Source organism: Protopterus annectens, chromosome 9.part0 (genome assembly GCF_019279795.1).
Source record: "Protopterus annectens isolate FY-2018-M chromosome 9.part0, PAN1.0, whole genome shotgun sequence".
NCBI classification, from domain to species: Eukaryota; Metazoa; Chordata; order Ceratodontiformes; family Protopteridae; genus Protopterus; species Protopterus annectens.
Window position 1 is genome coordinate 1,070,448,650 of NC_056743.1, and position 27,947 is coordinate 1,070,476,596.

A 27,947-nucleotide genomic window follows, 5' to 3' on the forward strand; every position below is an offset into this window, starting at 1 on the left:
TAAGCTCTGTAAAGCTTTTTTTGAGAGGGACAACTCTTCTTAGGCCTCCAGTGAGAGATCCCCCTCCTCCTTGGGACCTTAATTTAGTCTTAACTTCCTTAATTCTGCCCCCTTTTGAACCAGCCGTGTCCTGCTCCATCAAGCTTCTCTCTGGGAAGACACTCTTTCTGGTAGCTATTACTTCAGCCAGACACGTCTCCGAACTTCAGGCACTGTGTGTTCATCCTCCCTACTTGGTTTTTCATAAGGACAGGGTTGCTCTGAGGACTAATCCTTCATTTCTTCCTAAAGTCTGCTCAGAAAATAATTTAAACCAATCTATAGATCTTCCTGTGTTTTTCCCTAATCATACCAACAAGGCAGAGTACAAACTACACCAATTGGATGTTCATAGATAATTGCGTTTTTACCTGCACAGAACTAAAGAAATAAGGAAGTCGGACCAATTATTCCTTTCTTATGCCTTAGGCAAACAAGGTCTCCCAGTTTCCAAGGTAACCGTGTCGAGATGGTTATCACACACTATTACTTTCATTTATCAGTTAAGGAACACAGAGTTACCTATTAAACCGAAAGGTCATTCTACTAGGGCCTTGGCCACCTCTGTAGCCTTCCAGTCTAGGTTGCCCATGGATTCTATCTGTGCAGCTGCCACGTGGGCAAACCCTCATACCTTTATTTCTCATTACAAGCTGGATATGGTCTCCAGGAGCAGAGCTGACTTTGGTTCCACTGTTCTGAATAGTCTGTTCCACTGAGCCACCCAGGATATTAGTTGCTAGGGACACTGTCCCAACCAGCAAGAATGAAGACGCGATAGACAACTTAACATAAAGAAGTTATGTACCTACCATAACGTTCCATGTTAGTTGTCTTCATCTTGCCTTCTTTCTTGCGTCCCACCCTCCGTCCCCCTGTCCTATTGGACCGAGAGGAGTTTCTGTTTCACTGGCTGCGTGTTCTCTTATTTTTCCTCTATTGACTTAGAGAATATGACAGGTATAGTCAACCTATTTTTTTTTTTTTGGACTGGTTTATTCTCTTGCTATGTCTGGAGTTAGCTATTTCAAATGAGATCTGGGTAGCTATCGCTAGGCATCATGGGATAAGGGGTAGCCTCGAGCCAGTAAACCGCTCTCGAGTTAAAGGAACTTTTGTGCAAGCGTGTTTGAGCTAGCATGGGATAATTGAAATGCCCCATAACTAGTATGTTTAGTAAAATTTGGATTATTTTCAGTTTGGTTAAGTAGTTTTTGTGGATGTCGTGACCCATGGAGGGGGCATCTATAACTGGCTTAGACTTGAATGGGGGAGTAACTCACTCCATGGAGCTGTCCAGTTTATCTAAGTAGATGAATTTATCCCTAATATAGATTTAAACACCGCCATTTCTGGTTTTCACGCATTCATTCTGCGGTCTAAAGGTGCAGAAGGCATTGTAGCTTTAAAGGGCCGGGTTACTCTCTCAGGCCTTAAATCAGGTTTCTTTGACTGCACAGACATCTGCATCATCTAGTGATAGAAGTGCTTCCAAGGAGTGTAGTTTTTGTTTAAGTTAATAGCATTTTAGCAGCATGGCACTTATTTTGCTTGGATTGGTTAATTTCACATCGGTAATGTTTTTCTAGACCTTGCCTTAAAAAGGTACTGTGGGGGAGGCAAGAGCTTTTGCAGGCAGTTGAAAGCCTAGTGGTGCCAGGTGCAAACTGTTTCTGGCAAAGCAGCAAGGTTTGTCAACCATGGTTTCCCAAGCTGACAGGAACTGGATCCCCTTTAAATGACACCAAAAACTGAGACAATTATTGAAAGCATTTTTTGTTTATCCTGTGGCATCATTATAGATGGGGATAGTATACTGCTCAAGGCTAGGGACATACTTGCCTGGGACACACACTCAGAGTTCAACCATGTCTCTCCATATAGTCCAGTGAGGTGCACCTCAGGTCATTCACACCAACATGAACTATGACAGAGTCATAGCGGTACTTGTTTATGAGAGGCCTGAGAGCATATATGGTTTGACAAACCTTGGCACCGGACAGGCAGCTGACAGTGACTTTTTTCCTTGTTCAGTCTGGTGAGTGGGTCATCAGTGTGTCTCACTACTGAGTGTCTAGTGACAAGAAAACTTGTTTGAGTGTTATGCCTTAAGGGTTTGGTGGATGAGACACTGGTGTGACTGTGTCTCTGGTGATATGGGGACTGTTTTAGCTGTAGCAGTCTTGTGTTTTGGAGGTATCTGGTGCTTTGGTACATTTTTTCGAGAGAACGTCTGAGTGTGAATTTGCATGTTTGATACATACTGTGTGTATGAGTAGTGGTGCTATGTGAATATGTGGTGCTGGGTTAATTAACAACCTTGTTACTGTTTTGAGTAAGAGAGCATGAATTCTAGATTCTTGGTGTAAATACATCTCTTGTACTCTGTAGTAAATTATGTTATTAGTAGAGGGTTGTCTGTGTACATGAGACAATTGCTACACTGCCTCAAGAGACCCAAGTCAACAAGGTTGACAGGAGAAATGAGGGTAATCCGACTGTCTATAATTCTAGGTTGAAGACTGTTGTCACTAGGGGTGGTTTTTCAGAAAAGATCATGGTGGAGCTTAGTAAATGGATTTCTGCCTGAGTTTTAAGGAAAAATTTGTTGAATTTACCTATCTGGCTTTGGCACACAATTGCGCAGTAGTGCGCTGTGTACGATGCACAAACATGCTCAAATGCAGGACCTGAATACCAGAAGCTAAAACTTGGTGGGGGGGGGGCCTAAAAAGATTGAAAAGGAACAATGAGGATGCTTATTCCAAGCCCTAGATCGGCCTCCCTTTACTAGACAGGTCCCAATCAGTGCAATTCTCTCACAGAAGTGTAGATAGGCCCTGTCCAATCCAAGATGGCCCGGAAAACATGCTCAGAACAAACAAACCACTACAAAGAGTTCCAGAAGCAGCGGGCCTGGATCTGGACTATGGTACAGCTACTAGCCACCATAGTTTCAGCGGTAAACACTAGTAAATGTGTAACCCAGCAGAAAAATTAGCAGTAAGACACTGAAAAAAATCATTTAAAACAGCAGAAAATCACAGAGGAGGCTCTAAAGAATGTTTTAAACGGTTAACATATCAGTTAAATGCTGCTTAGTGGGAAACGCAGAACAGATGGCTTTAAAACTGTGAAAAAAATACCAGCAGATACTTAGTGAAAACATGAAAAAAACTCTGTAAACAGTGAGAACAGAAATAAAATTTGATTTTACAGGCACAGTGAAGCAGGCAATTGTAATACAGCAGTGTAGTTTAGTACACAGTAAATACAGCCCCAAAGTAGGCAGAAGGCAATAACAAAATGCAGTAAATGATATAAATAAGCAAAAAAAAAGGGGGGGGGGGCAACTTATGTTTTTTTTTTTTTTTTATTTTATTTTTTGGCAGCTCAGAAGTCTCTTATCTGGTATCTCAGCTCAGAGTTGTTGCTGGTAGCCCACCTCAATTCAGCTCTGTACACAGTTATTTCATTCCCGTCAGTGTCCTAAACATTAATGATAAAGTGGAATATATGCTTTACAGTGAACCCACAAGTTTAACATAGCAAAATTCTAATCTTTTTCAACCACTTTTTTCTTGCAAACTATATTTCACCTGTCTATTGTTTTATCCAGTGGGATTGGTGCTTTGTAGTCTCACACTCACTGATTTGTTGCTGATCTTTCTGATCGTATCCATCAACCAACAGTAGTCTCTGGTACAAGTCCAAGGTACTCCTGCTTCTTCTAGACAGCCCCATTGCTTTTTTTCTGTCTGAAGCATTTTCATTTGGAATCCTGTAAAAGGTTTCACTGACTGTCTTTTCATGGACTTTGCTTCTCATTCTTCTACCAACAGAGTCCCCTTTTGTTTCATGGCTAACCCTGTCTTTGATAAACGTTTAGTTTCTCATTTGCCTGTTTTTCAATGCAAAAGTGTTTGATCTTCCTGGAAAAATATTCTGAAAACAGCTGGATAACAACACCTTGAATCTCACACTTCTCTCAACATTCCCTGACTGCTGGGATAAACTTGCTTGTGGAATAGCTATTAATTTTCTTCAAGCACCTAGTCTCCAATTCTTAGTAGTTTTCCTTCCTGCCACAATTTTGTCAAGGCCATCTCCTTCTGCTGGTACGAGTGCATCTTTACTACTACTACTAATAATAATGCCTATTGCTTAACCAGATAGCCACACAGTTCCTTTTCAGGGGTGACCTTGGAGCAGTGTTTAGTTAAGTGATATGCTGAAGGTCACACAGTAACCAAATGACAGCTGAGGAAATCAAACCCTGTAACCCAGGAATTAAAGCTTGAAACCTTGACTGCTAAGCCAACTGCTAGACAAAATATAGCTCGTCTGCTTTTTCATGGTCCGGTTTGTATTGTTCATATAATTTACCCTTTCAATTAAAAAAAATCCTTCTGTGCAGCACCAGTCTAATTGCTTATTTGGATGTTCATAAAATTAATAGTCAATCTGAAGTAGTTAACCTCATTTGTCCATCAACCTGTGGGTATCTGATCCGAGCCGGCAGATTCAAACAGCTAAGATCCGAGCTCCTCCCCCTTACCCATAATCCCCATGCTAACCCTTCCTGTCCCCAGATCTCGTTTGCCGCGTTTCACGACAGCAGCTTGATCGAGCTTCCAGGCGGATAGTCTAGGATTTTGTCAGAAAAATCTTTCTTTGTTGTTATAGCGCTTATTATAACTGGTGTGTGTCTTTCCCCTAGAGTTTTGGTATATATATATTTTAGTCTTTGTAGCTAATCCTAACGGTTAGTTATCCTCCCCCTGTGTGTTTGTGTAACGTGTTGGTTGGGTCTAGTATTAAACTTTCTTTTCTTAGCTATGTCTGAGGCCCCTAAAGCCTTTTTTTCTAAATGCACCGAGTGTGGCCATAAGCTGTCCCCAGTGGATGGCCACACTGTGTTATTTGCCTTGGGGTTGACCACCTGTCTTCAGGCTGCACTATTTGTGCAGCCTTCAACCCCAGGGATTTGAGGAACAGGAGATCTAAGTTGGTCTTGGCGGGACTGTTGCCCCCGGACCCGACTTCGGCCTCCTCTCCCTCTGTGGCACCTGCCGCGGCAGCGCCACCACCCATCCCTGCTCCCCTGGCTGGGACTCAACCTCCCACCGTTGGCCAGGAGGAGAGGGAAGCTAGGAGGGAGCATAAGAAAGACAAGCATCACAAGCGGCGGGCCGAATCTTCCTCCTCCTGCCCCGCCAGCCAAGCAAGCAGCTTCCCCTAGGGCTTCTGGGCCTTCTCCTTCCCGGCTCCATTCTCCCCGCTTTTCCCCGGGGCCGGAGGAGGAGGAGGAGGCCCGGTCGCCTTCAAGGTCATCGAGGCGGCACTCCCGTCCTGCCTTAGTGGCCTCCTCGAGGTCGACCAGAAGTTTATCGGATGCAGACATGGACCGGATGATGCGTAGGTTCCTCCAGGCTCAGCTGCAGATGGGAGTGCTCCTGCCCCCCCCCCTTTGGGGGGGGGGCTCAACCCCCTTTTTCGCCCCGATAGCTCCTTCTCTGTCCCACATTCAGGGCTCGGAGCCTTCGGAGCTGAGCAGCGTTGGAGCCGGGGGCGTGTCGGCTCTGATAGTACCACGTTCTTCGGTGCCGACAGCACCCTCAAGTCTGTCGGGTCCCTTTTCGGATTCATGCTCTCGGAGCTGAGAGCTGAGCTTTGGAGCTGGAGGTGTCAGTGAGTCTTCGGCCCCGTCTCGGTTGGAGCACACTGGCCCTTCATATCCGACCGCTTCAGTGCTCAGGGAGAGCAGCTGCCCATCGGCGTTCGATGTTGTGGAGAGGATCCTATCGAGGGATTCGAGACCCCAGACTCCTGCTACGGCTCCACCCTGCACTCCATCTCAGACGGGTCTACCTTCCATCATCCGGCCCCAGGGACAGCCTGTGCCTACGTCCCAGATAGTTCCCTTGGAGGAACAGGATGTGGTTGGTGAGGCCTCTTCAGACAGCCCCCCCAAGGAGGTCCCGCACAAACGTAAGTGCGAAAGGAGGCACTTGGACTCACCTGAGTCACTGACAATGGATACAGATTTGGAGGAAGGGGAAGGGTTCCCCAAGGTCACCCCCAGAAGATGGCTCCTTTGGAGACATCATGGAAATGCTTCGAATTAGAGGAGGGTGGTCCGCCCAAAAACCTTCCTCGGATGAGTCTGTATTTCTGGAGGCGTTTGACGCAGGCCCATCTACCTCTTGGGTGTCCCCTCCTGCCGACCCCCTGGTAGACCTGATTACTACCAGGGCATGGAAGGAGCCGGACACTGTGGAGCCCATTCCCAAGAGGCCTGATAAGATTCTTAGCCCCCTTCTGATGGAGCTTGCTGGAGCAACGGTGCTCCCGTAGTTGCCATGTTGGTGGCGGCCGCCACTAAAAAGGAACTGGCCCAGGAGAGTTCCTCGGTCCATCCTCCAGACAAGGAGTCTCGGATGATGGACCGTTTGGGGAAGTGGATGTTCTCTTCATCAGCCTTCTCAATAAGGTCACTGAATTATATGGCACACGTCATACGACTCCAGCAGGATCTCATCAAAGAATACACTGGGTCACCCCCAGAGTCCATGTCGGCAGAGGATAAGAAAGTATTCTCTACCCGAATGGCCACTCTCAAAATCCATTTCTAATACCTCTATGCGGCTCCTCTCTCATGCCATGGAAGGAGCCGCTAGAACAAGCAGAGCGGGCATTGTCTTACGATGGAATGCTTGGCTCCGCCATTGTGACTTCGCGGAACCCTTCAAGGCGTCCTTCGCTAATGCCCCATTTGACTGTTCTTCCCTTTTTGGCAAGACCGTACGCGACACGTTGGTCCAGAGCGAAAAAAACAGGAAGACGTTGTCTGCAGTCAGAGTCCGCTTCTCTGCTCCCCATGGGTCCTTCACTAGGAACCAAAAGGGACAGAAGATGATGTGGTTCCGGAAATCTCAACAGTCCCATTTCACTCCGGACCCCTCGTCCTTGAGGCAGAGTAGGACAGGGTGGACGCCGGCCCAGAGGCAGAGGGGGACCAAAGAATTTCAGGTTGAGAGAACCTTTTTCTGATCGGCCCACGCAGCAACCCTGAGAGGTTACCCGACTGCTCTACTCTGGAGGCAGTCGGGGGGGCGTTTCCCGAAGCACCTAGCCATGTGGTGGGAGTCCATTACAACAGATCGCTGGGTGCTTCAGATCATATCCAGAGGTTACAAGATCCCCCTTTCTCAACCTTCCTCCCAAACCCCGGAGCCTCCCCGATGTCCCACCCAATCAAAGGGAGGCAGCAGCTGCAGAAATCCTTTAGCTGCTAGAAAAAAGAGCCATCCAGCACGTCCCCTCAGATCAATCCGGATCAGGCTTTTACTCCAGGTTTTTTTTTGGTGCCAAAAAAGACGGGGGACCTAAGACCAATCCTCGATCTGTCCTTCCTAAACCTGTCAGTGGCCAAAGAAAAGTTCCGGATGGTCAACATTCAATCCATTCTCCCACTCCTGCAGGAGAACGACTGGATGTGCTCCATAGACCTCAAGGACGCGTACTACCACATTCTGATGGACAGGCAATCCAGAAGGTATCTCTGCTTCCGGCTGGGAGCCAGCCACTACCAGTTCAGGGTCCTGCCCTTTGGTCTCACCACAGCCCCCAAGGTGTTCACCAAAGTGTTAGCGGCCCACCTGAGGCTTCAGGGAATACAGGTCTTTCCATACCTAGATGACTGGCTCCTGTCCGCCCCCACCAGGCATCTACTGTGTTCAGCCAGAGATTATTTCCTCCATCTGGCTTCCCGACTGGGAATTACAATCAGTATCAAAAAATCTTCTCTCCACCCAACCCATGTCTTAGACTTCATTGGAGCCAGACTGGACACAAATCTTCTGCAGGTCTGTGACTCCGGACCCTGAAGCTCCACGTACTAGCTCTTCTGAACTACCCGGCTCCTCCAGCAGAATTGGTCCTGAGGGCGCTAGGCTCTATGGCAGCGACTATCAATCTACTACCCTTAGCGTGCCTGAACATGAGGGTACTGCAATGGACCCTACAGGTTCAGTGGTCCATTCTACAACATCCCCTGTGTTCACCCATTCCCCTCAGCAGGGTCTGCAAGGAAGCCCTACTCTGGTGGCTCCAGTCTCCGGACCTCCAGAAAGGGCGTCCGTTCTCTATGCCTCCCCCTCTTGCCACAGTGACCACGATGCTTCTCGCCTGGGGTGGGGGGGCACTGTATGGGCAGAACCTTCCAAGGCATGTGGACCCAATCAGAGACCTTGTTGCACATCAATGTCCTAGAGATGAGGGCGGTGCTTCTTGCGTTGCAAGCACTCCAAGCCCTTCTTCCTTCAGGAACTATTGCAATTCAGACAGACAAAATGTCAGTCTGGTATATCAACAAACAAGGGGAACCAGGTCTTACCCACTTTGTCGAGAGGCCATGAGAGTTTGGGAATGGGCGATTTCCACCAACCGCTTTCTCATAACGCACTTTCCGGGTCGGTCGAACATCTTGGCAGACAGGTTGAGTCGAACAATCCTTTCACCATACGTTTCTGAACCCAAGAGTGGCGAAGCAGATTTTCCTCAAATGGGGTCAACCTTGCTGTGATCTCTTCGCGTCTCCTTCGAACGCAAAGTGCAGTGACTACTTTGCTCTAATTCCCCCACCGGGGGAATCTCCCAGAGACGCTCTGGTGCATGTTTGGCCATCCGGTCTACTTTATGCTTATCCTCCTCTTCCTCTAATGCTGAAATTCTTGCAGAAAGCACATCGGTTGGGGAGCAGACTGATCCTCATAGCCCCATTCTGGCCTCGTCAAGCTTGGTTCCCTTGCCTGTGGTCTCACCTATTGAACCCACCATGGGTTCTAGATCCCACACCGGATCTGATCTCCCATCCACTAGGGTTGACAACCCCGAACCTGGACAACCTCAAACTTACAGCTTGGTTGATCCAGTTCCAGTGATAGCTAGGACTCCCGGTATCTCATCATCTGTTAAGGCTATTTTAGTAGCTGCTCATAAGCCTTCCATGAGGAAGATTTATAATAGTAAATGGAAGCGTTTTTCAATCTGGGCGGAATGCAGAAACCTAGATCCCTATACAGCTCTGTTACCAGCAGTGCTAGATTTCTTATCTACCTTATTCCACCAGGGTGCTAGCTCCTGTACGGTCAAAGTCCAATTAGCTGCAATCTCCCACTATCATGTCAGAAATGGTCTCTGCCCCCTGGCCTCTTCCAAATTATGTAAGACCTTTTTAAAAGGCACTTTTCTCTTGAGACCTCCAGTTAAAGACCCAGTGCCTCCATGGAATTTAACTCTTGTTCTCCAATCTTTGACAGTCCCCCCCCCGTTCGAGCCAGCAGCCTTGGTGCACCTAAAATTCTTATCCTGGAAGACGGCCTTTCTCATTGCCATCACCTCGGCTAGAAGGGTTTCGGAACTTCAAGCCCTTTGCGCCAAACCGCCATACTTGGTTTTTCACAAAGATGGAGTTTCCCTCAGGACCAATCCCTCCTCCTTGCCCAAGGTCACGTCGGAACCTAACATCAACCAATCCATTAATTTACCAGTATTCTTTCCAAATTACCAGAACAAAGGTGAATATAAATTACATTCCCTGGACGTACACAGGCAATTAAGATTTTATCTGCACAGGACTGCTGGTCACAGGAAATCGGACCAGCTCTTCTTATCCTTTGCAAAACCTTCTTTGGGGAAGCCAGTATCGAAAGTTACATTGTCCAGATGGATTTCCCAATGTATCTTACTAGCATATCAAAGTTCCGGCCGTCCCGAACCTGAAGGAGTCCGCACTGATTCTGCTAGATCAATTTCCACCTCAGCTGCTTTTTTGGTCCAGGGTCTCCTTGGATGACATTTGCTCAGCAGCCACTTGGGCTTCATCTCATACATTCATTAACCATTATAAGTTGGATATAATTTCCAGAGGGAGAGCATCCTTTGGCTCCGCAGTGCTCCGGAATATCCTTCCATGAGGACCGCCCAAGGTTTGTGTAGCTGGGGACTCTGTCACACAGGTTGATGGACAAATGAAGTTAACTACTTCAGATTTAGAAGTTATGCAGTCACCGTAACGTTCCATCTGAGTAGGTAATTTTCATTTGTCAGCAACCAACCCTCCCTCCATCCCCCTAACCTATAGTGCGCACTAGAAGGATTCCTAGCCTTTGTTTCCAGCTTATTTAGGTTAGGATTTATAAGTGACTCCTGTGTCATAATATTCTGTATTGCTAAGCAAACTCGATCTGAGGACAGGAAGGGTTAGCAGGGGATTATGGGTAAGGGGAGGAGCTTGGAGCTCGGATCTTAGCTGTTTGAAACTGCCGGCTCAGATCCGATACCCACAGGTTGATGGACAAATGAAGATTACCTTCTCAGATGGAACGTTATGGTGAATACATAACTTCTAATTACCTTCCAGTTTCTCTGCTAAGCAGACATTTTCAGGTTTTCTCTGTGAGTTCTGTCTTGCTCTGTTTTTGAAACGGCTGCTCTTAAGAAGTCTCAGGCTCAGCTAGTATTTTCTTCATTGCAACTTCTAATATTTTGTACCTTTATTAACTCAGCTAGTTAAAGCTGCTACCTCTTTTTTCCAGTATTTTATGTGAGTTGTAGTCCTTCATTGTTTCATTTATTTGAAATAGTTCTGAATACATTTGATGTTTCCCCCTCTAGATTACTGGAAGCTATTTCCTGTCTGTGTCTTTCGGCTTTTCCCGGTTAGGGGTCGCCACAGAGGAACTCCGGTCCGCTAATGATTGGTAGTTGATTTTTACGTACCGTGTTACCAGCTCTGACGCACAACCTTCAACGAAGGCACGCCCATTCACGCATGTCTCCACGCAGAAGACGCTCTAGCTGAGAATCGAACTGGACAGTGTCTTACTGTGAGGCGACAATGCTACCGCAGCACCACCACCGCGCCAAAGCTAAAACCTGAACAGTTTTTTTACTGAGCAGCTTTAAGATTCTTTCTAGTCAGAGCTTTCTCTTTTGTGGTTAATTTTTTTCTCAGTTTCTCAGTGTCATTTTTGCTCGCATCCAGGCAATGTGATTACTAGCCTGACTGAATTTTACCCGAACTGACAGTTTCAGTTGCTGCATTTTCTCACTTTTTTTTACACTGGAAGAGTTGTAATCAACCTGTTGATCAATGAGCAGTCATCTTGGAAGCCTTCCAATGCATCCTTTTGAATCATAATGATTCTGTTAATATTGTTAGATGTTAGCTTATAAAAGTTAGACAAACACTGATCCGGGTCTATTAATCTTGGCAATGCCTTTGCCCTTATTTTGACAGAATAGTCACTTTGTAGTTCAGAATCATTCTGTATAAGCCTTTATTAAGGGGATCTTCCCCATCTTTGGTAAAACTACTATTGCAACTGCTTTATAAGTCAAAGGCACAACCCAAACAGAAAAAGTTTTAAATGTACTAGTCAGACTTCTCCTTTTGCTGCTTCTTTTCACACTTCTTTTGTAATTTCGCCACTACTAGGGCTTTTCCATATGTTTTGCTATCTCATTGCTTTTTTAAATTCACTTTCCTTTATTTTTGATGTGGATGCTCGCTCTTTTTTGCTAACCAATAAAATTGTAATTGTCTGAAGTGTTGCCAATTCCTGTGTGTGACTCTCAGCCTCTGTGTCTTTTATATAATGTATTGTAATAATTCACTTTTTCATTATTTTTCTGTGTGGTCTTATATATTCTCATAATTCCTGATTTCCATAGATGTTCTAGCTTCTTTCAGTTGTTCTAGCTTCTTTCAGTTGTTCAGCCTACAGTGTTCCACTTGCTCTTTTTTGCTTCTGTAAATCATTTACTTTTTAAGCCCTCTAAATGTAAACTATGACTGTTATTCCATATCTCATTTGCTTTCATTGTGGTTACATTTCTAATCTTCAGTTTGCAAGTGTCCTGGTTCTTTGCAAGGTTTCTGTCACTCTGGTTCAGATCTAATACCATTTAAGTTTTAAAATTTGATCTGCCAAATACCCTTAACAAATACTAAAGGCCAAAAATGGCTGGAATATAAGTGTAATTGACATACTGAAAACAGCCTCATGCTAAATGCAAAAAGTGCAGCATAGTAGCATTAGGCAAAAACAAGTTCTTCCCACGTTGTATGTTACAAAGTAGTACTCTTCAAAGATGTGCAGTCATACGAAACCTGAGTACTTAAGTGGACATCTCTCACTCTCTCTCATGTTCCCACCATTGCCAGGGAGTCTTATCTGGTCCAGTTAAATTCCAAGGGAGTTTTTAAGATCCAGTGAAGTCATCTTACCACTTTATCAGACCTGTTATCAAATACAGTGCCGCCTTTGGAATGTTCAAATCCAACTATTTCACTCAACTGCAAAGGCTTCAAAGGTATTTAACCATGACTAAGTTTTATTTTGGGAGGAGCAAGGATGAGTTTTACAGTGTAGTGATTATGCACTTTTGACAACCTACCACGCTGAAGTAACCCTCGCTGTGCCTTGCCAGGATTGCTCTTAGTTAAGCCAGGAAAAAATGACTGCCTTGATAACCCCTCTCAGCTGGCTCTTGCCTGGTAGAGAATGAATGTCACTGACTGGTTTGGAGGATCAAATGGTCAGTAGACAGTGGGAACAAAAATAATTTTATTAAAAAAAAAGCTTTAAAAGTCGATACTGTCTATTTGGTTGTATGTATAGTATCTTCAGGAATGTTTCACCTGCTGGTATGCCCTCAGTCATCTCAGAATTGGCTTCTAGATTGTGCTAGTTTCTCTTTTTTGCTGTATGACAATCTTGACATATGGATCCCCCTTACTGAACATTGAGTGGATTTCAGCCTTGTGGATCTACAGAACTGGTTAAGGTTCCATGTTTGGTTAAGATGTAGTTAAGTGACTTCTTTATATAATGCATTTCTTAGGCCTGCATTTAATGGGCCATGCTATTTTCTTTTGTTTCAAATGTGTGTGTTTGTTGTTAGGCTTCAGTAAGTCTTGATTTAGAACATCTATTTTTTTTTTAGTGTCATGTTGGCTATTTAGACATACACTGCTGTGGAAATGTGGACTCCTTTAGTGTTAAGACTTCCAGTATTAGTATAAAATGAGTACAGATTTTAATGTCCCATAGAGGGAGATGCTTATAATATGCAGCAAAATAGTTCATGATCGTGCTCCTTAATGATTTATTTCATATTCAAGATTACTATATGCTGTTAAGATGTCATAACTGATAATACATTGCAGCTGTTTTAACTGGAAACCTAATAAAATCCAGTTTTACCTTGTTTTCTCATATGAAGGTGAAATTCTTAATCAGTGTCTAGTTAAAGGAGAAATCAGACTGTTTTGATTGTTCTGTTTTGTAGTTCTGGAGAGTTCCTCATAGCTAAAGCCACACTCGAACTGCAGCGGAATGAGCCAGAACTAAGTTACAGTGACTTGCAGCAAGTCCTCTTCCTAGTTGAATCATGTACAGGTAAGCTTGCTTGTTTCCAAGTTGCTTGTCTTTCTGTAGTTTTTCCCTGTAGCTTCTGTAGTGTTGCCCTATAGTGTCTGCAGTGTTATAACATTTAAATGGTAAAACAAAGTGCTGTTTACTGGAAAAGCTCACACACACTGTCACAGCTTACTGTGAGGGAAAGGTTAGTTTGCTTTTGATTTCTTGTATTTTATTACTTTATTGCCTTTTTCTATTTTGTGTACTGTGATTTGTTTTGTTTACACCATGTTTTACTTGTATTTTGCTTTTAATTGCGTACTATAACTTGGAAAGATACCACAGCTGTCTCTGTTGTGAGATGCACAGAATTTTTTTAATTTTTCCCCACCCTCATACACTGTTGCTGCTGTGTTCTTAAACACAACTGTCTTTCTAGTTGCCTTCCCCTTATGTTAATTTGACCACATTATCTCCTTCCCTGTCCCCTGTTCACTGGCTGGTATGAGTAAATACAAAATTATTTTGTGAAATCACTTCCCTTAAACTATTTAAAGTTATTGCTGATCCCACTGTATTTCATAGAACCAGAATACAAAAGTGCCCACCCCCTTTCAGTCTATATTGCTCTTTTAAAATTAGTGGCTCTTTGCTTAGACAGCTAAAAGTTAAGTTACCTCCTTTCATATCCAACTTAAGTGCACACTGCAGTGTTTAGGATATTAACCCATTTTTTTTCATCTTACCTTAAAACATCTATTGCAAGACCACCAGTTATTGGAGAGCCCACAATCTGCCTCTCTGTAGTCATCTTGGGATTAGTGCTTCTGTTTTCTCCTGGTGAGAGAAAGAGCACAGGGACATTATTCCTTGGAGAATGCTCATCACCAGAAAGCCTAATAACTGCTTTATATATGACAGCTTGAAATTTGTGCTTGTATACTGTTTCTGGTGAGAAGAGTGCATTGATTTCTCTACATTTCTGGTTGGACAGTGATCTGTGACAAGACTGTGGATCACCAAACAGGCTGTGGCCTGTTTCTCATCTTGAGATCAGTGCTAATGTTTTGCGTGTGTTGTGAGAAGAAGCAAAGGAGCATTGTATCTCGGTAGAGTGAAACTGTGGTGAGACCAGCACTAGTAGTAGCCAGGCAGTAGCATTCATGCGGCTCTCCTCTTTTCATTATTTTTGACAAGCTAATTGTTTTCAGTAAGTACTGCTTCATTTGTTTCTAACTTCAGAATATATGCCTAAATACTTCATCCTTAAATTTTCAGGGTCTATGTATTAGTTTCCCCTCAAGTGTTTGGCAGTACCCTGTGCTGACTGAGACACCATGAGTGACATTTCTCCTGTAAAAGCATGATTGAAATTTCTCTGATGCCTAGTTGCACACAACACATCTAGTTTGCATTGACAAGCACTGTCCACATAGTTGCAAACCAGATACTCCTGACACTGTTTATATTTTCACTCCCAACTGTCTAATCAATAAAAAAGGGTCTGTTGCCATGGATATGAATTTTTGCACTATTTCATTTACCAGCTTGGTGGATATGGGCATCCTGAGGCAATATAGAAATTGCGTCATGTTTACTGACAACCAGTTAAGTCTCAAACTAATATGGTATACGAGAGATGTATTTACACAATGTCAATGGAGGTAAAGCTCTCACATAAAAGTACTCCTAATGTCAATAAGGTTGTCTGTATAAGACATGCTGCACCCATCACACACACAATTCAAAGCAGACATATAGACCCACATATGCTGAGGCACTTAAATGTAACCTTCCTAAACCACAAAGACTTCCAAGATGAAGTACCCACAACACATACCCTCAGCAGCCCCAAATGCACTGTTTTCAAACAACAACCATATCAACACACAGAGCTACATATCATGGAGCCTCTACTTCTAAGCCCATAAGGCAGGTCACCACACAATCCAACATTCTTGTCATTGAAGACTCCATCATGAGACACACAGATGTCCCTCTCACCAGGCTGAGTAAGGAGAAAGTCACAGTTAGTTGCTTATCATGGGCTAAGATCTGCCACGTTACACACACACTCAGGTCATTGGACCACAAGTACCAATATGACTCGGTCATAGTCTATGTGGGAGTAAATGACCAGGGACTTACTCCCTAGACTACATGGAGTGAGACATCATGAAGCTCTCTAAATGTGTGTCTCAGGCTAGTATGAGCTTAGCACTGAGCAGCATTTTACCTTCTCCAAGGATGATGCCACAATGCGAACAAAAGATGATTGACTTGAATAATTGGCTGAGTTTCTGGTGTCATTACAAGGGCTGCAGTATTTGTTAGCGTGGAAGGAGATGGTCAACAGACCACGCTGCTTTGCCAGAGGTGGTCTGCACCTCTCCCCTCTAGGCTTTCGAATATTAGCTAAAACATTATTTCCCCATAGTGCCTTTTTTAGGCAATGCCAAACTGAAAGTACTTCCGACAGCAAATCAAAACCAAGAAAAGCTAAAGGTATTACTGCTCAGTGCTAGGAGTCTAAACAAAAATCTCCACTCCCTAGAAGCTCTCTTCAGCTTAGAGAATGCTAATGTCTGTGCAGTCATTGTGAGACATGGTTTAAAGCCACAAAGAGCACATCAACAGTGCAAGGTTATAATGCCTTCCACACATCTGGACCAGCTACTACACAGATGGAGACTAAAGGTGGAGGTGTCTCTATTTACATCAAAAATAAATATACCTCAAGGCTGGTCAAACAGGACAATGCACTTGAGTTGCTCCATGTTCAAATCACCATAGGTAAAATCCAGTACCACTTCTTTTCAAGCTATAGGTCCCCCTCTATGACCGAGGAAAAGCATATCATGTATTTAAACTTATTAGAAACACTAACTGTTCAACCTAATACCATATTCATTGGTGACTTTAATTACCCCACTATTAACTGGGAATCCTGTATGACACCAAACATGCAGGCCCAGAGATTCCTGGATTTTGTAAACCCAAACTCCCTAGCCAGATAGTCAGTATACCCCAACCAGGGGTACAAACATAGTGTAATCTGGACCTCACTAATATGGGAGAGTGCTGCACATACCATACTGTAATGTCTTCCCTGGTAAGGTCAGACCACAACATGATCTCCTTTGAAGTAAAAATAAAAATGGGACCCCCAGCTAAACTTGGAATATTCAGAAAGTACTCTGCTAACCTCCTGCTATTAATTGATAATCTGTCAAAATGTCAAGCCCCCATAAACCCTGAGAACACTGCCTGTGCAGACCTGTTCACAGAAACCCTGTACAAGCATGTTAATAGCTGCATGCAGGCAGCTGTACCCACCAGGACGAAGTACAGATCTAACTCTAAAAACAAGCCACACTGGTGGAATCACAAAAGCAATAGGCTGTATAACAGAAGGAAGAAAGTTATGACAAAAATTAGGAGGTTTCAGCACCCAGCAGCATAAAAGCACTCAAATCAAATTAAACAACTCCAAGAACAAATAGTCTACCAAAGCAAAATTTGAGGTAAATTTGACTTCCCAGGCTAAGGACAACCACAATACATTCTTTAGCTGTGTCTGCAACCTCAAAGGCAATACACAGTTGTCTGCAGAGCTTATTGCAAATGGAGCCACCTATGCTGAGCAAGAACATATAGCAAACCTACTAGCCGATAAATTCAACTCCAACTTTACCCCTCTCTCCCCCAGGAAATACCATCCAATATAACTCCTCTTGCTATCTCTACGGAACAGGTCCTTAATGCTCACTCTAAGGCCAAGAACACTGCATCAATGGGCGCAAACAGTATCCCAGGATGTCTTCTAAACAGCATGAAACATGACCTGTCAGGGCCTCTGAAATTACTCTTTAACTGTAGTCTTCAAATCGGCTTTGTGCCTCATGAATGGAGAACAGCAACAGTCATCCGTCTGCACAAAGGTGGGCCATCTACAGACCCATAAGTCTCACTAATCTTGTATGTAAAGCCATGGAAAGAATTATCATGGAAATGATCAATAGTGATATAGTAAACCTCCAGACATGGAACCCAACCCAGTTTGGTTTCGTCAAGGGCTGATCATGCCTACTCAACCTGGTGAACTACTTTGAGAAGGTAACCAAAGCAATAGATGAGGGCAAAATGGTTCACACTGCCTATTTTGACCTGGCCAAGGCATTTGACGCAGTACTTCACTCAGGCATTGTTGTAAACGCAAGTAGTTAGGTGCAAGCTTATATGTCACCCGGTGGATAGCCAACCGGCTCAAGGACAGGACTCGAGTTAGAATTTGGGAGTCCACCTCTACAAAGAGGCCAGTCACAAGTGGAGTCCCTCAAGGATCAGTCCTTGGACTACTCCTTTTTGGCATTTACTCCTCTGAAGTCAAGGCCAATGTCAGTGGTCTCTGGCTGACTAAATTTGCAGATGATTGCAAATTAGGAGCTGTCATTAAATCCTACACTGACATAAATGTTCTGTATGAGGGGCTGAGACAGACAAACCGCTGGTGTCAGAGCCATGGACTAAACTAAATGCCAAGAAATGCATAATAGTATCCTTTGGGAAGTCACCCACCCCAGGTAGCTATCACATTGACAACACACCCCTTAAAGTTGACCAAGTAGTCAGGGATTTAGGGACACAGTAATTTAGCCTTTGACCATCACGTGTCTACAGTAGTGAAGAAATCATTCTATGTTGCGCAAGTTAAAAACAAAGGTATGGAATCCAAGTCCAAGGAAGTCATTGTTCCACTGTATTCAACATTTATCAAACCTATCATTGAGTATAATGCCCCCTTTGGTATGTATCTAACCAGGCGTATCCAACAATTGGAATGTCCACAGAGGTTCTTCACTTAATACAGAGCATAAATAAAAAATGTCCTATGCAGACCACCTCAAGGCCTTATGCCTCTGTTCTGTCTCCTACAGGCTTTTGAGGAGAGATCTATGCCTGGTATATAGGGCATCGTCACACCCCATTCTGATGGATTTCCTGCATATCCACAAAACAAACAGCACCAGAATTAGATATTCTAAAGACATAAACCTTGCCTGTGATATAAATAGGACCTGCTGGAGAGACAGCTATGTATCCCAAAGACTTCCCCATCTATGGAACAGGCTCCTCATCCATGTGAAGCAAAGTTCCTCCCTAACCCAATTCAAGTGCAATTTGGACAATTGGATGGGGACCAAGAGATCCATCCCTGGTTTGGCACCTGTGTTTCTAATGGACATGGGCAACCTGCAAATGGTTTGTCTCCCCGGCCCCTGCTTACATTTATCAACGGTATCTGAACTTGTCAGAAATTTGGAATGTATGGCTAGGCTTAAAATGGCCCTTGTGGTCATTAGCCTAGTAAACACCTATGTACCATCTCTGCATTACTGTGAAATCTGTTTTATGCTTGTCATCTTGGATTATGAGCAACTGATGTCTGGCCTGTATGTTTTCACACATCAGAAAAGCCTGTTCAGTCTTTCTTTAAGTACCCTAACATTCAGTTTCCTCGCCATCCTAGTACTTCCCTTTTGACCTTCTGGCAGTAATCCTATGTCATTTTGAATGCCCTTTGGATTCCCACCCCACTACCCATTCCAGTAGTCCATTATGTGTAGAAGTACTTTTAGAGATGTAGGGAGTGGTTTGTCCCTATAACTGGCTGGTTGTTTTTCCCTTCTTACCACTATGTGTTTACTGTTCCGAATAACCCGTTCATGTCTTCCTGATGTGATCTTGTGTCTCAGTATGTCACCCTGTCCTATGTTATATTCTGTTGCTTACATCTTTCTGGTAATTTTGTTTTGGTTTCTTTCTAGCAGCCCTATGTCCTTTTGGTCAGCAGGACTACATACAATTACTCAAGGAGTGGTCTGACCAAGACCATATAGAGTGAAGGCATTACTACTTTGCTTCCAAATCTATCCCCCTTATAATGCACTCTAGCATTTTGTTTGCCAGTTTTCCTGGTGGTCCACTCTTGGTGTAATCAACACTCCCAAATCCTGTTTTTTACAATAGGTTTTTCTCCCCTCCTAATACCTAATATCACTATTGTAGCCTGAATGCAGTACTTTGTTGGTGGTTTGCACTGGCGTTCAACTGTCACTTTTCATCTCACTTCAGCCTTTCAAAATCCTTCATTAGACATCATCCCTTCCCAGCCCTTCACTGTTGCATCTATGTCATCAGCAAGAAGGTTCATCTTAGACCTTCAGTGGTGGTGTAGATGGATAAATTCCCATTTAGAGCCTAGATGACCAGCAGGTTCTTCCTCAGCACCACTGTCTGACTCTGCTTTTGAGGTTATGGAAAGATGCTTGGCTGGACCCAGAAGACTGGTGCATACGCACAGTTTGGATCCATCCTGACTCCTGCTAGAGTCTGTACTTTCTTCATCATTCTGGTTGACAAGGACAGACTGATCCAATTAGCTTCAAGCTCCACATCCAACTCTGAGGTGTCTTCTTCAGAAGCCCCAAGGCACATTTCCTTGAAGAGAACTTGCAAGTGTTAGCATATTGCTCCTGTCCTGCATCTGTTAATAAATAGACTGACCTAAGTGATGGGGAAGGCTCCCCAAGGTCCTCCTGAAGATGTCTCCTTTGGAGACATTCTAGAATTGATGAAACCTGGGGGAATGGTCCGCTAAACTCTTGATGAGTTGGTGTTTCTTGAGGCTTTTGGTTCTGGTCCTCCTTCATTCTGGTTGGTCCCACCTTCTGACGCTTTGATTAGTCTCATTGCCCAGAAGGCTTGGAAGGAGTCTGATGTGGCAGAGCCTCTCCCAAAAAAAACTGGATAAGATTCTAGTCCCCCCTCAAAGATAAAACATTGGGCTAAGGGGTCCCCCAGTAGATGCCATGATGGTGGTGTTGGCACCAGCCCCCCCCCCCCCAAACAAAAAAAAACTGTCCAAAGAAAGTTTCTCTGTCTGTACTTTAAACAAGAAGTCAAGGGCATTGGGACAGTCTTGGGAAAAGAACATAAACTAGCAATATTTACACTCCCAGCACTGCACTATCTAGCACACTTGACTCCAATGGGATTTGATCAAGGAGCTTTTAAAGTCCTTATTGAATAGCTTAGTTATGGACATCTAGAAAACAGCCAAATGCCTACCCTACAGTCATCCTCAAATGCAGCCATGAGACTTCTCTAATGCAGCAGATGGTGCAGCAAGGGTAGCTAGCACAGGTATTACCATGCAATGTCCTGCCTGGAAGCTGCTTTGTGATTTCATACACAGCTTTAAGATATCCTTCATTAAAGTCCCCTATGATGGGTCCACCATATTTAGTCCAGACGTAAAGGAAACCCCCAAGAATGATTAGGACAGTAAGGCCTTGTATGCTGTGGGAATTCTACTTTTTTCTACTTCTCAAAGATCCTTTGCTTGGAATCAGAGGAGGAAGGAAAGTGTGGTTCAAGAAATCCTGATGTTTTCACCAGGACACTCCTGGGGACAGGCCTTTGTGAGGCAGAGGAGGAGGCAACTCCATTGGACATCACCCACTAAGCAGAGGTGGTCCACAAAATCAAGGTTTCTGTGGGCTTTCGATAGAGAAAAACTTGTCAGCGTCCCTGAATGTTTGTCCGACTGCTGCACTCTGGAGGCAGTTGGGGATGCTTCTTCTTGCACCCTCTGGCCTAGCGAGCAACAATCAGATTCTTGGGTGGGTGCTAAAGATCATCACCAGATGTTATACAATCCAAATCCAAGTGTGTGGCCCTCCAGTGGCAATGAAACGAAAAGCAGAGATTCAAAGGAACTTCAAATAAGATGCATTCATAAAAAATAATAAAGTTTATTCCAATGAGTGAGCGCTTTCGCCAAAGGCTTCTTCAGACTCTTAAAACAATGAATAAAACTGTTTGAATCATTTTTAAACCATCCTTAAGCTTCCTATTGGACATTACAAATTGATATGTCACATGTTATCTTGTCTTAAAGGAACAGATACTCAAAAAAGTTAACATAGTTAAATGCAACAATATTTAGAAGGAATACTTCCATCCAAATATACAATTAATGATCAGAATGTCCATGCAAATAAGTAAAAAATATGCATATACCCTGATACATTCTAAAAATAAAAGGAGCATTGTGCTTGGTCCTATATCATTCTACAATCATTAAAAACTGTTGCTACATTCATTAAACACCCTGAACATTCTCTCTCCTCATGGTGTTAAAAACATTAAAATCCTTAGATAAACAGCAAGTTTTATCGCGTTTCAATATCTAGCATCTCTACTAAAATAGTGGTGTGTCGAATGCAACTTTGCATATATCAGGTTAAAAAATTAATATAGCGAGAACTCTGTACTAAAAATGTAAGCGTACCTTTACCACAAAACAACATAGCGAATATAATGTATTTCGCGATGTGCCTCATCAAGGAGTCAGACCTCATCATATCGGTGAAAGGCTGTTGTCCAAGATTAAAAAATTCCACAAATAGGAACCTCTTAGATTCCACGTAAAACAAACTGTTTACAAATTGTAAAGTGCCGTGTGCTGTAGGAACTCTGAATGCAATTGAGTACACCCTAACTTCATGCGCTATGGTAACTCAACGTGCGGTGAGCACGTTCTAAGCATCTAAGTACTGAACAACAGAAACAATGTTTAAATTTCTAAGAAAAAAAAAAAAAAAAAAAAAAAAAAAAAAGGTGAGCCTATATTCGTGCTGTCCTGTGCCTAAAATAGACAGTATTTGTAAGCACGATTATGCCCTAGAAGCATATATTGATCACAAAGTGTCACTATTTAAAACAATGAAACGTGTACATATTTATGAGTACACTTATTAAAGTGTTCGCTGAACATGGCAGAGATGGCATTAACTAATACAAAATAAAAAGATAAAAACAGATAAATAGTGGAATGCTAGGCGTAACACATAAAAATTGACACAATAAAGCTTGAAATTAGCACAAAGCACACATATAATAATACCTAAGTATAAAGCTCCATAGATGATAGGGTCCCTAACTAGTAAAAAAGCAAAAAAAAGCAACTACTTCCATGTACATAGTTGGTGCTAAATATAACAACATTCTAAGTTAAAAAGGTCAAATGAAAAATGTGAAGAGATAAACAATCCGCAACAATACTAAGCCTGTACCTAATGATAAAACAAAACTATCTATTGATGTATGGGGTACCTAGCTCAGTCGCAAAATAAATTCCAGCTACAGTGAACAATTATATAGACGTATATGCATGCTTGTATATACATGTGTATATATATGCATGTGTAAACTATGCCCAATAACCACTAATATATTGAGGTGGTGATAGGAGGGGATGAAAAACATACTAGTATGTAAGGTATGGGCTCAGAAGTAAGGCTAAAACAAGAAAGCCGAACATATCCAAAGGTCCATCAGTTCCTGGGATTTGATACTAAGAACACATCTACTTGTGGCTATAAAGCTCAGAACATTAATACTATGAAAATAATTATATTCAGTCTACAAGGACTGATTCTTACACTGATTTACTATAAGAGTGACATCAATACGTAGTTTTAAAATTACCTTACTACTCTATTTAGGTAATAGTAGGTTAAGTCATCTTCGTAGTCTTCTACTTCTTAAAAATGGTTTGAGTTGCACTTTATCATTAAGCCCTGGTGACCTATCAGACCTTAGTCTGATAATCCAACGTGTCTCCTGTTCTAAGGTTTTGTTGATTAGATCACCACCTCTAAAACCCACGCTGACTTGTTCAATAACACAAAATTTAAAATTATGATTGGTGCCTGCTGTTGTATTGTGTCTAGCTAGGGCATTGGTCTCAGTACCTATCCTAATGTGGTAAATATGTTCCTAACTCTTTCCTTAAGTGATCTATTGGTTTTGCCAATGTAATAGCTTTTGCAGGTTATACAGGTGGCCATGTATACCACATTCTTACTTTCACAGTTCGTGTTAGTTCTGAAGTTATATGTGTGTAGCGTAACAGGATGCTCAAAAGTGGTATCTTTATTAATGTAGATGCATTGATTACAATGACCACAGGGTACTGTGTTTCTATCATTTATTGGTCTACTTTTCCCCGGATGTTTGGGTCTACATAAAATGCTTCTTAAATTCTGATGATTCTTGTAGGTTATATGTGGTGTTGGTCCTGCTACCTCATTGACATCCCTATCGGATTTCAGTATTCCCCAGTGTCTATCCAGGGTTTTTCTCACCTCCAAGTTCATTTTACTGAAAGTGAGGTTGGTTCTAATTTCAGTTTTTAAAGGCTTCGGACTCTTCATACTACCTTCATGTGCCATAAAGTAAGGTTTAGCAGTACTGCTCTTAGGCGCTCCACAGTTCTGACCATTTCTAATATTTCATTTTCTTTATAGCCCCTTTCTAGAAATCTATCCTTCATGTCCTCTATTCCTTTCTCATAGAACTCTTGTTGTGGGTTCAACCTTGATACTCTCATGAATTGTCCTTTAAGGACATTTTGGAATACATGTACAGGATGCATACTGTTTCTGTGTAGTATGTTGTTTCTTTGGCAGGCTTTCCTATGAATGGTTGTATTAATAAGGCCATTGGACATCCTGAATACTTCCACATCCAAAAATGGTATAGTTTCATCTGAAAAATTCATGGTGAATTTTAAAAAATCCGTAGTGTTATCCAAATAAGAAACGAAATTCTTTAAAGAGGGTTCATCACCCAACCAAATGTTATACAATACTTTTTTTAGACTCCCCAAAAGCAAGACAGAAGATTCCCGATGCTCCACCCAATCAGATGGAATCTGTAGCTGCAGGGATTTTAAAGTTGCTAGACAAGTCATCCATCTGGTCCACCCAGACCAGCTAGTATCAGGCATCTGTTTCACGTTCTTTTTAGTTCCAAAAAAGACTGGGGACCTCAAACCAGTAATCTAAATCAGTATGTAAAATAGACAAAGTTCCGGATGTTCATGGTACAGTCCATTCTTTATCTTTTGAGGAAGGATGATTGGATGTGCTCTATCAATTTCCAGGATGCCTACTAACATATCAAGATCCAGAGTCAATCCAGGAGATTCCTCCATTTCTGGCTGGAAGCCATTCACAGTCAGGTCAGAGTGATGCCATTTGGTCTCACCACAGCCACCTCGGTGCTCTGGATAATAATGGCAGTCATGACAGCTTATCTCTGGCTGCAAGGTATTCAGATCTTCCTGTATTTAAACAATTGGCTTCTAACTGCTACCTATAAGGATCTACTACTTTGACACCAGTCAGTTCTCTTATCCCTGGCAACTCACTTGGGGATATTAATAAACTTCAACAAAAGCAATATATCCCCCTCTGAGCATCGATTTCATAGGCTACCACACAGAGTACACCAGATAGCAAAACCTCCACCGTCAAGAGTCAAAAAGGTCTGTAGCCTTACAAGTGCTAAAACACCCTTGACTTAAGCCACAACTCGTGATTCTTAGGACTAATGGCCTCCTGTAGAACTCTGGTTCTTTTGGCTAGGTATCACATGAAGTTATACAGTCGACACTAGCTGTACAATGGTCACAAACTTCACCGTCTTTACAACAGGATTCTCCTGAGACAGGTTTGTAGGATCTTATACAGTGGTGATTACATCCCAGACAATTGTTCAGAGCAGGCCTTTCTGTCCCCCTACTCCCAAAGCCAGAGTCAACACAGATGCGTTGCTTCTAAGGTTGGGGTTATTTCAAAGGGAAGACAGTTCACTGAATGTGATTATCAACGGAAGCCAAACTTCTTATCGGTGTCTTGGAGTTGAGGGCAATTCTCCAAAAGATGCAGGCCTTTCAAGACGACCTACCCAAGGATGTGAGCACCATCCACTCAGACAACATGCTGGGGGTTCGTTACATCAACTATGAGTGTGGCAGTGGGCGATGTCTTCAAACCACGTTCTCTTAGCAATGCACATACCTGGGATGTCCAGTATTTTGGTGGACAAATTAAGCAGAACTGTTCTACTGCCTTATGAGTGGTCTTTCAACAGAATAGTGGCTACAGAAATATTCAGCTACTGGGGCCAACCTTGCTGTGACCTCTCTGCCTCATACCTCAGCAACAAATGCTGAAGTTACTTAACCCATTAGGAAATGTGCATGTAATAAATTCTATGTGGGAGAAACTAAGAGGTCTCTTGCATGTAGAATTAAAGAACATGTTAGAGACATAAAAAATTATAAACAAACTAGTCCTATAGCATTGCATTTTAATAAGTTTCACAATGGAAGTCCAGATGGTTTAGCTGTAACGGTTTTAGATAGTGTAAAAGGCCAAATGTTCTTGAATGAGCAACAAGTTAAATATATGTTAAGAAAGAAAGAGTTGTTTGATTTTAAAATTTAATACATTAATTCCTAATGGGTTAAATTATGATTGTTCATGGAAAAGTATGTTATAAGTGTGCATATTATTAGTAAGTATGATTGTATTATAATACTGTTTCTTTATTTTGGTAATTGATGTATTAGAAGGGTGTGTCTGAAGTAAGTATATAAGAGATGTTAAAATGGATGAAAAGTTTTTACTCTGTTAAAGGCAAGTTTGCCGAGGCGCTAGAGAATTTACCTGTTGTGTATTTCAAGTGAATTTATATCTAACGTTTTTCACTACTCGAGTTTATTTTTTAATAAATTCCTGATCCTCACTGAATTGGATTCAATTTTGTGGTGAAGTATCGTGTGCTCGTTCTTCTTGTGGTTGAATATATAAATGCTGAAGTTACTTCACCCTCATCCCCCCACAGGGACAGTCACCAAGAGAGATGTTTTAGTTCATGTTATGCCTCCAGGCCTCGTTTACACTTCTCACTCCAATTTTTCTCATCACCAAGTTCATTTAGAAACCCAATGAGTTCAAGACCAAAGTAATCCTTTTTGCCCAGTTTTGACCTCTGTAGGTTTGGTTCCCCTTTCTTTGGCCTCATCTTCTGCGTCCACCATGGTTTCTAGATCCCATTCCAGATCAACTCAGTCACTCATCCGGGTTACCTCAACCAGATCTCCAGGCCCAAAGACTAACCGTATGGTTTCTCCAGTTTTAATGATTGGCAGACTTTCTGCCCCAATAGTCCAGCTAATCTCTCCTTGTCAAAGGGACTCCACCAAGGTTTGCAAAAGTAAATGGAAGCATTTTTTATATGTGCTTTCTCAAAGGCATTAGAACCTTTCAACCAAGTTGCATGAGATGTTGGAGTTTCTGTCTGAACTATTGACAGGCTCTAGTTACTCTACAATCAAAGTACAGATAGCTACCATTTAAAATTTTCACATATGTCATAAAGATACCTGTACTGATTCTCCCGTGACCAAGGTCTGCCTTAGAGGAATATTCTTAGTAAGACCTCCAGTTAATGATCAGGTCCCTCCTTGGAATATTACAATTCTACTTCAATCCTTAACCCAGAAACCCTTTGAACCCGCAGCTTCATTGGATTTAAAGTTTCTTTCATGGATGATTATCATCTCTGTTACCATTGCATCAGCAAAACGTGTCAGAATTACAAGCACTTTCATGCAAACCCCCATTCTTTGTTTCATAAGAACAGAGACTCTGAGGACAAACCCTTCTCCCCAATGTTTGGAATCTAACCAAAACCAACAAATTGATTTGCCATTTTTTCCCCAAATTTTGCTAACAAAGGAAAGCCTACACTACATACCTTAAATATCCATGGGTAACTTATGTTTATATGTATATATATATATATTTATAAAAAAATGTATGTAATTTATTATATTACTATATATATATATATATATATATATATATATATATATATATATATATATATATATAAAAAATATAAATATTTTAATTAATTTCTAAATATATATATATATGTATGTATATACACACACACACACGTACATATATATATATATATATATATATATATATATATATATATATATATAATCATGTGTTTTGATTTTTATTCCTGAGTTTCTGGCCCTTTAAGAAATCTATTTGTCTCTTGAGGTCTGTTTCCTGTATTGTACTTCTATTTTAAGCCATTCAGATGGTATTTGAGATTTATTGAATCAAGTTATCTTTTTATTCTACCAAAACTGGCTCCTTATGAACCCTGTCTCTAGGGCAGTGTGTTTATTCAGGCAGTTATGTAGTGATTCCGTTCATGCTGTAACAGCTTACCTGCCATTTTTTTCCTTCAGAAAGGGCTCAAGTAGGATTTTTAATGTACTGTATGTGCATTTATTCATTATGTGCTGATATTGCCTGATATTTTTCTGAAAGTAAATTTTACACTCTCTGGCATTCTGATGTGGTGTTGATATACTGTTTGTGCATTACTGGATATGCATTGTGTGCGTACACAGTGAGGCAACTTGCCTGCATTTTTGTTCATAGGTTCATACTAGGCTATCTGCCCTAGGGCATTTATAAACCTAGCCAGAGTGTGTGTGGCTTTCACCACCCCTTAGGATGAGAATACTATACC

At 42.3% G+C, this 27,947-nt stretch overlaps 1 protein-coding gene across 1 annotated transcript in view; it reads left to right on the forward strand.

Moving 5' to 3' along the window:
• The window catches only part of ESPL1 (extra spindle pole bodies like 1, separase), a 2,570,648-nt gene that overhangs the window by 1,450,359 nt on the left and 1,092,342 nt on the right, over positions 1 to 27,947 (forward strand). Inside the window, exon 17 of the mRNA XM_044083892.1 lies at positions 13,399 to 13,508. Within this exon, the coding sequence (XP_043939827.1) occupies positions 13,399 to 13,508 (110 nt within the window). The remainder of the gene's footprint in view (positions 1 to 13,398; positions 13,509 to 27,947) is intronic.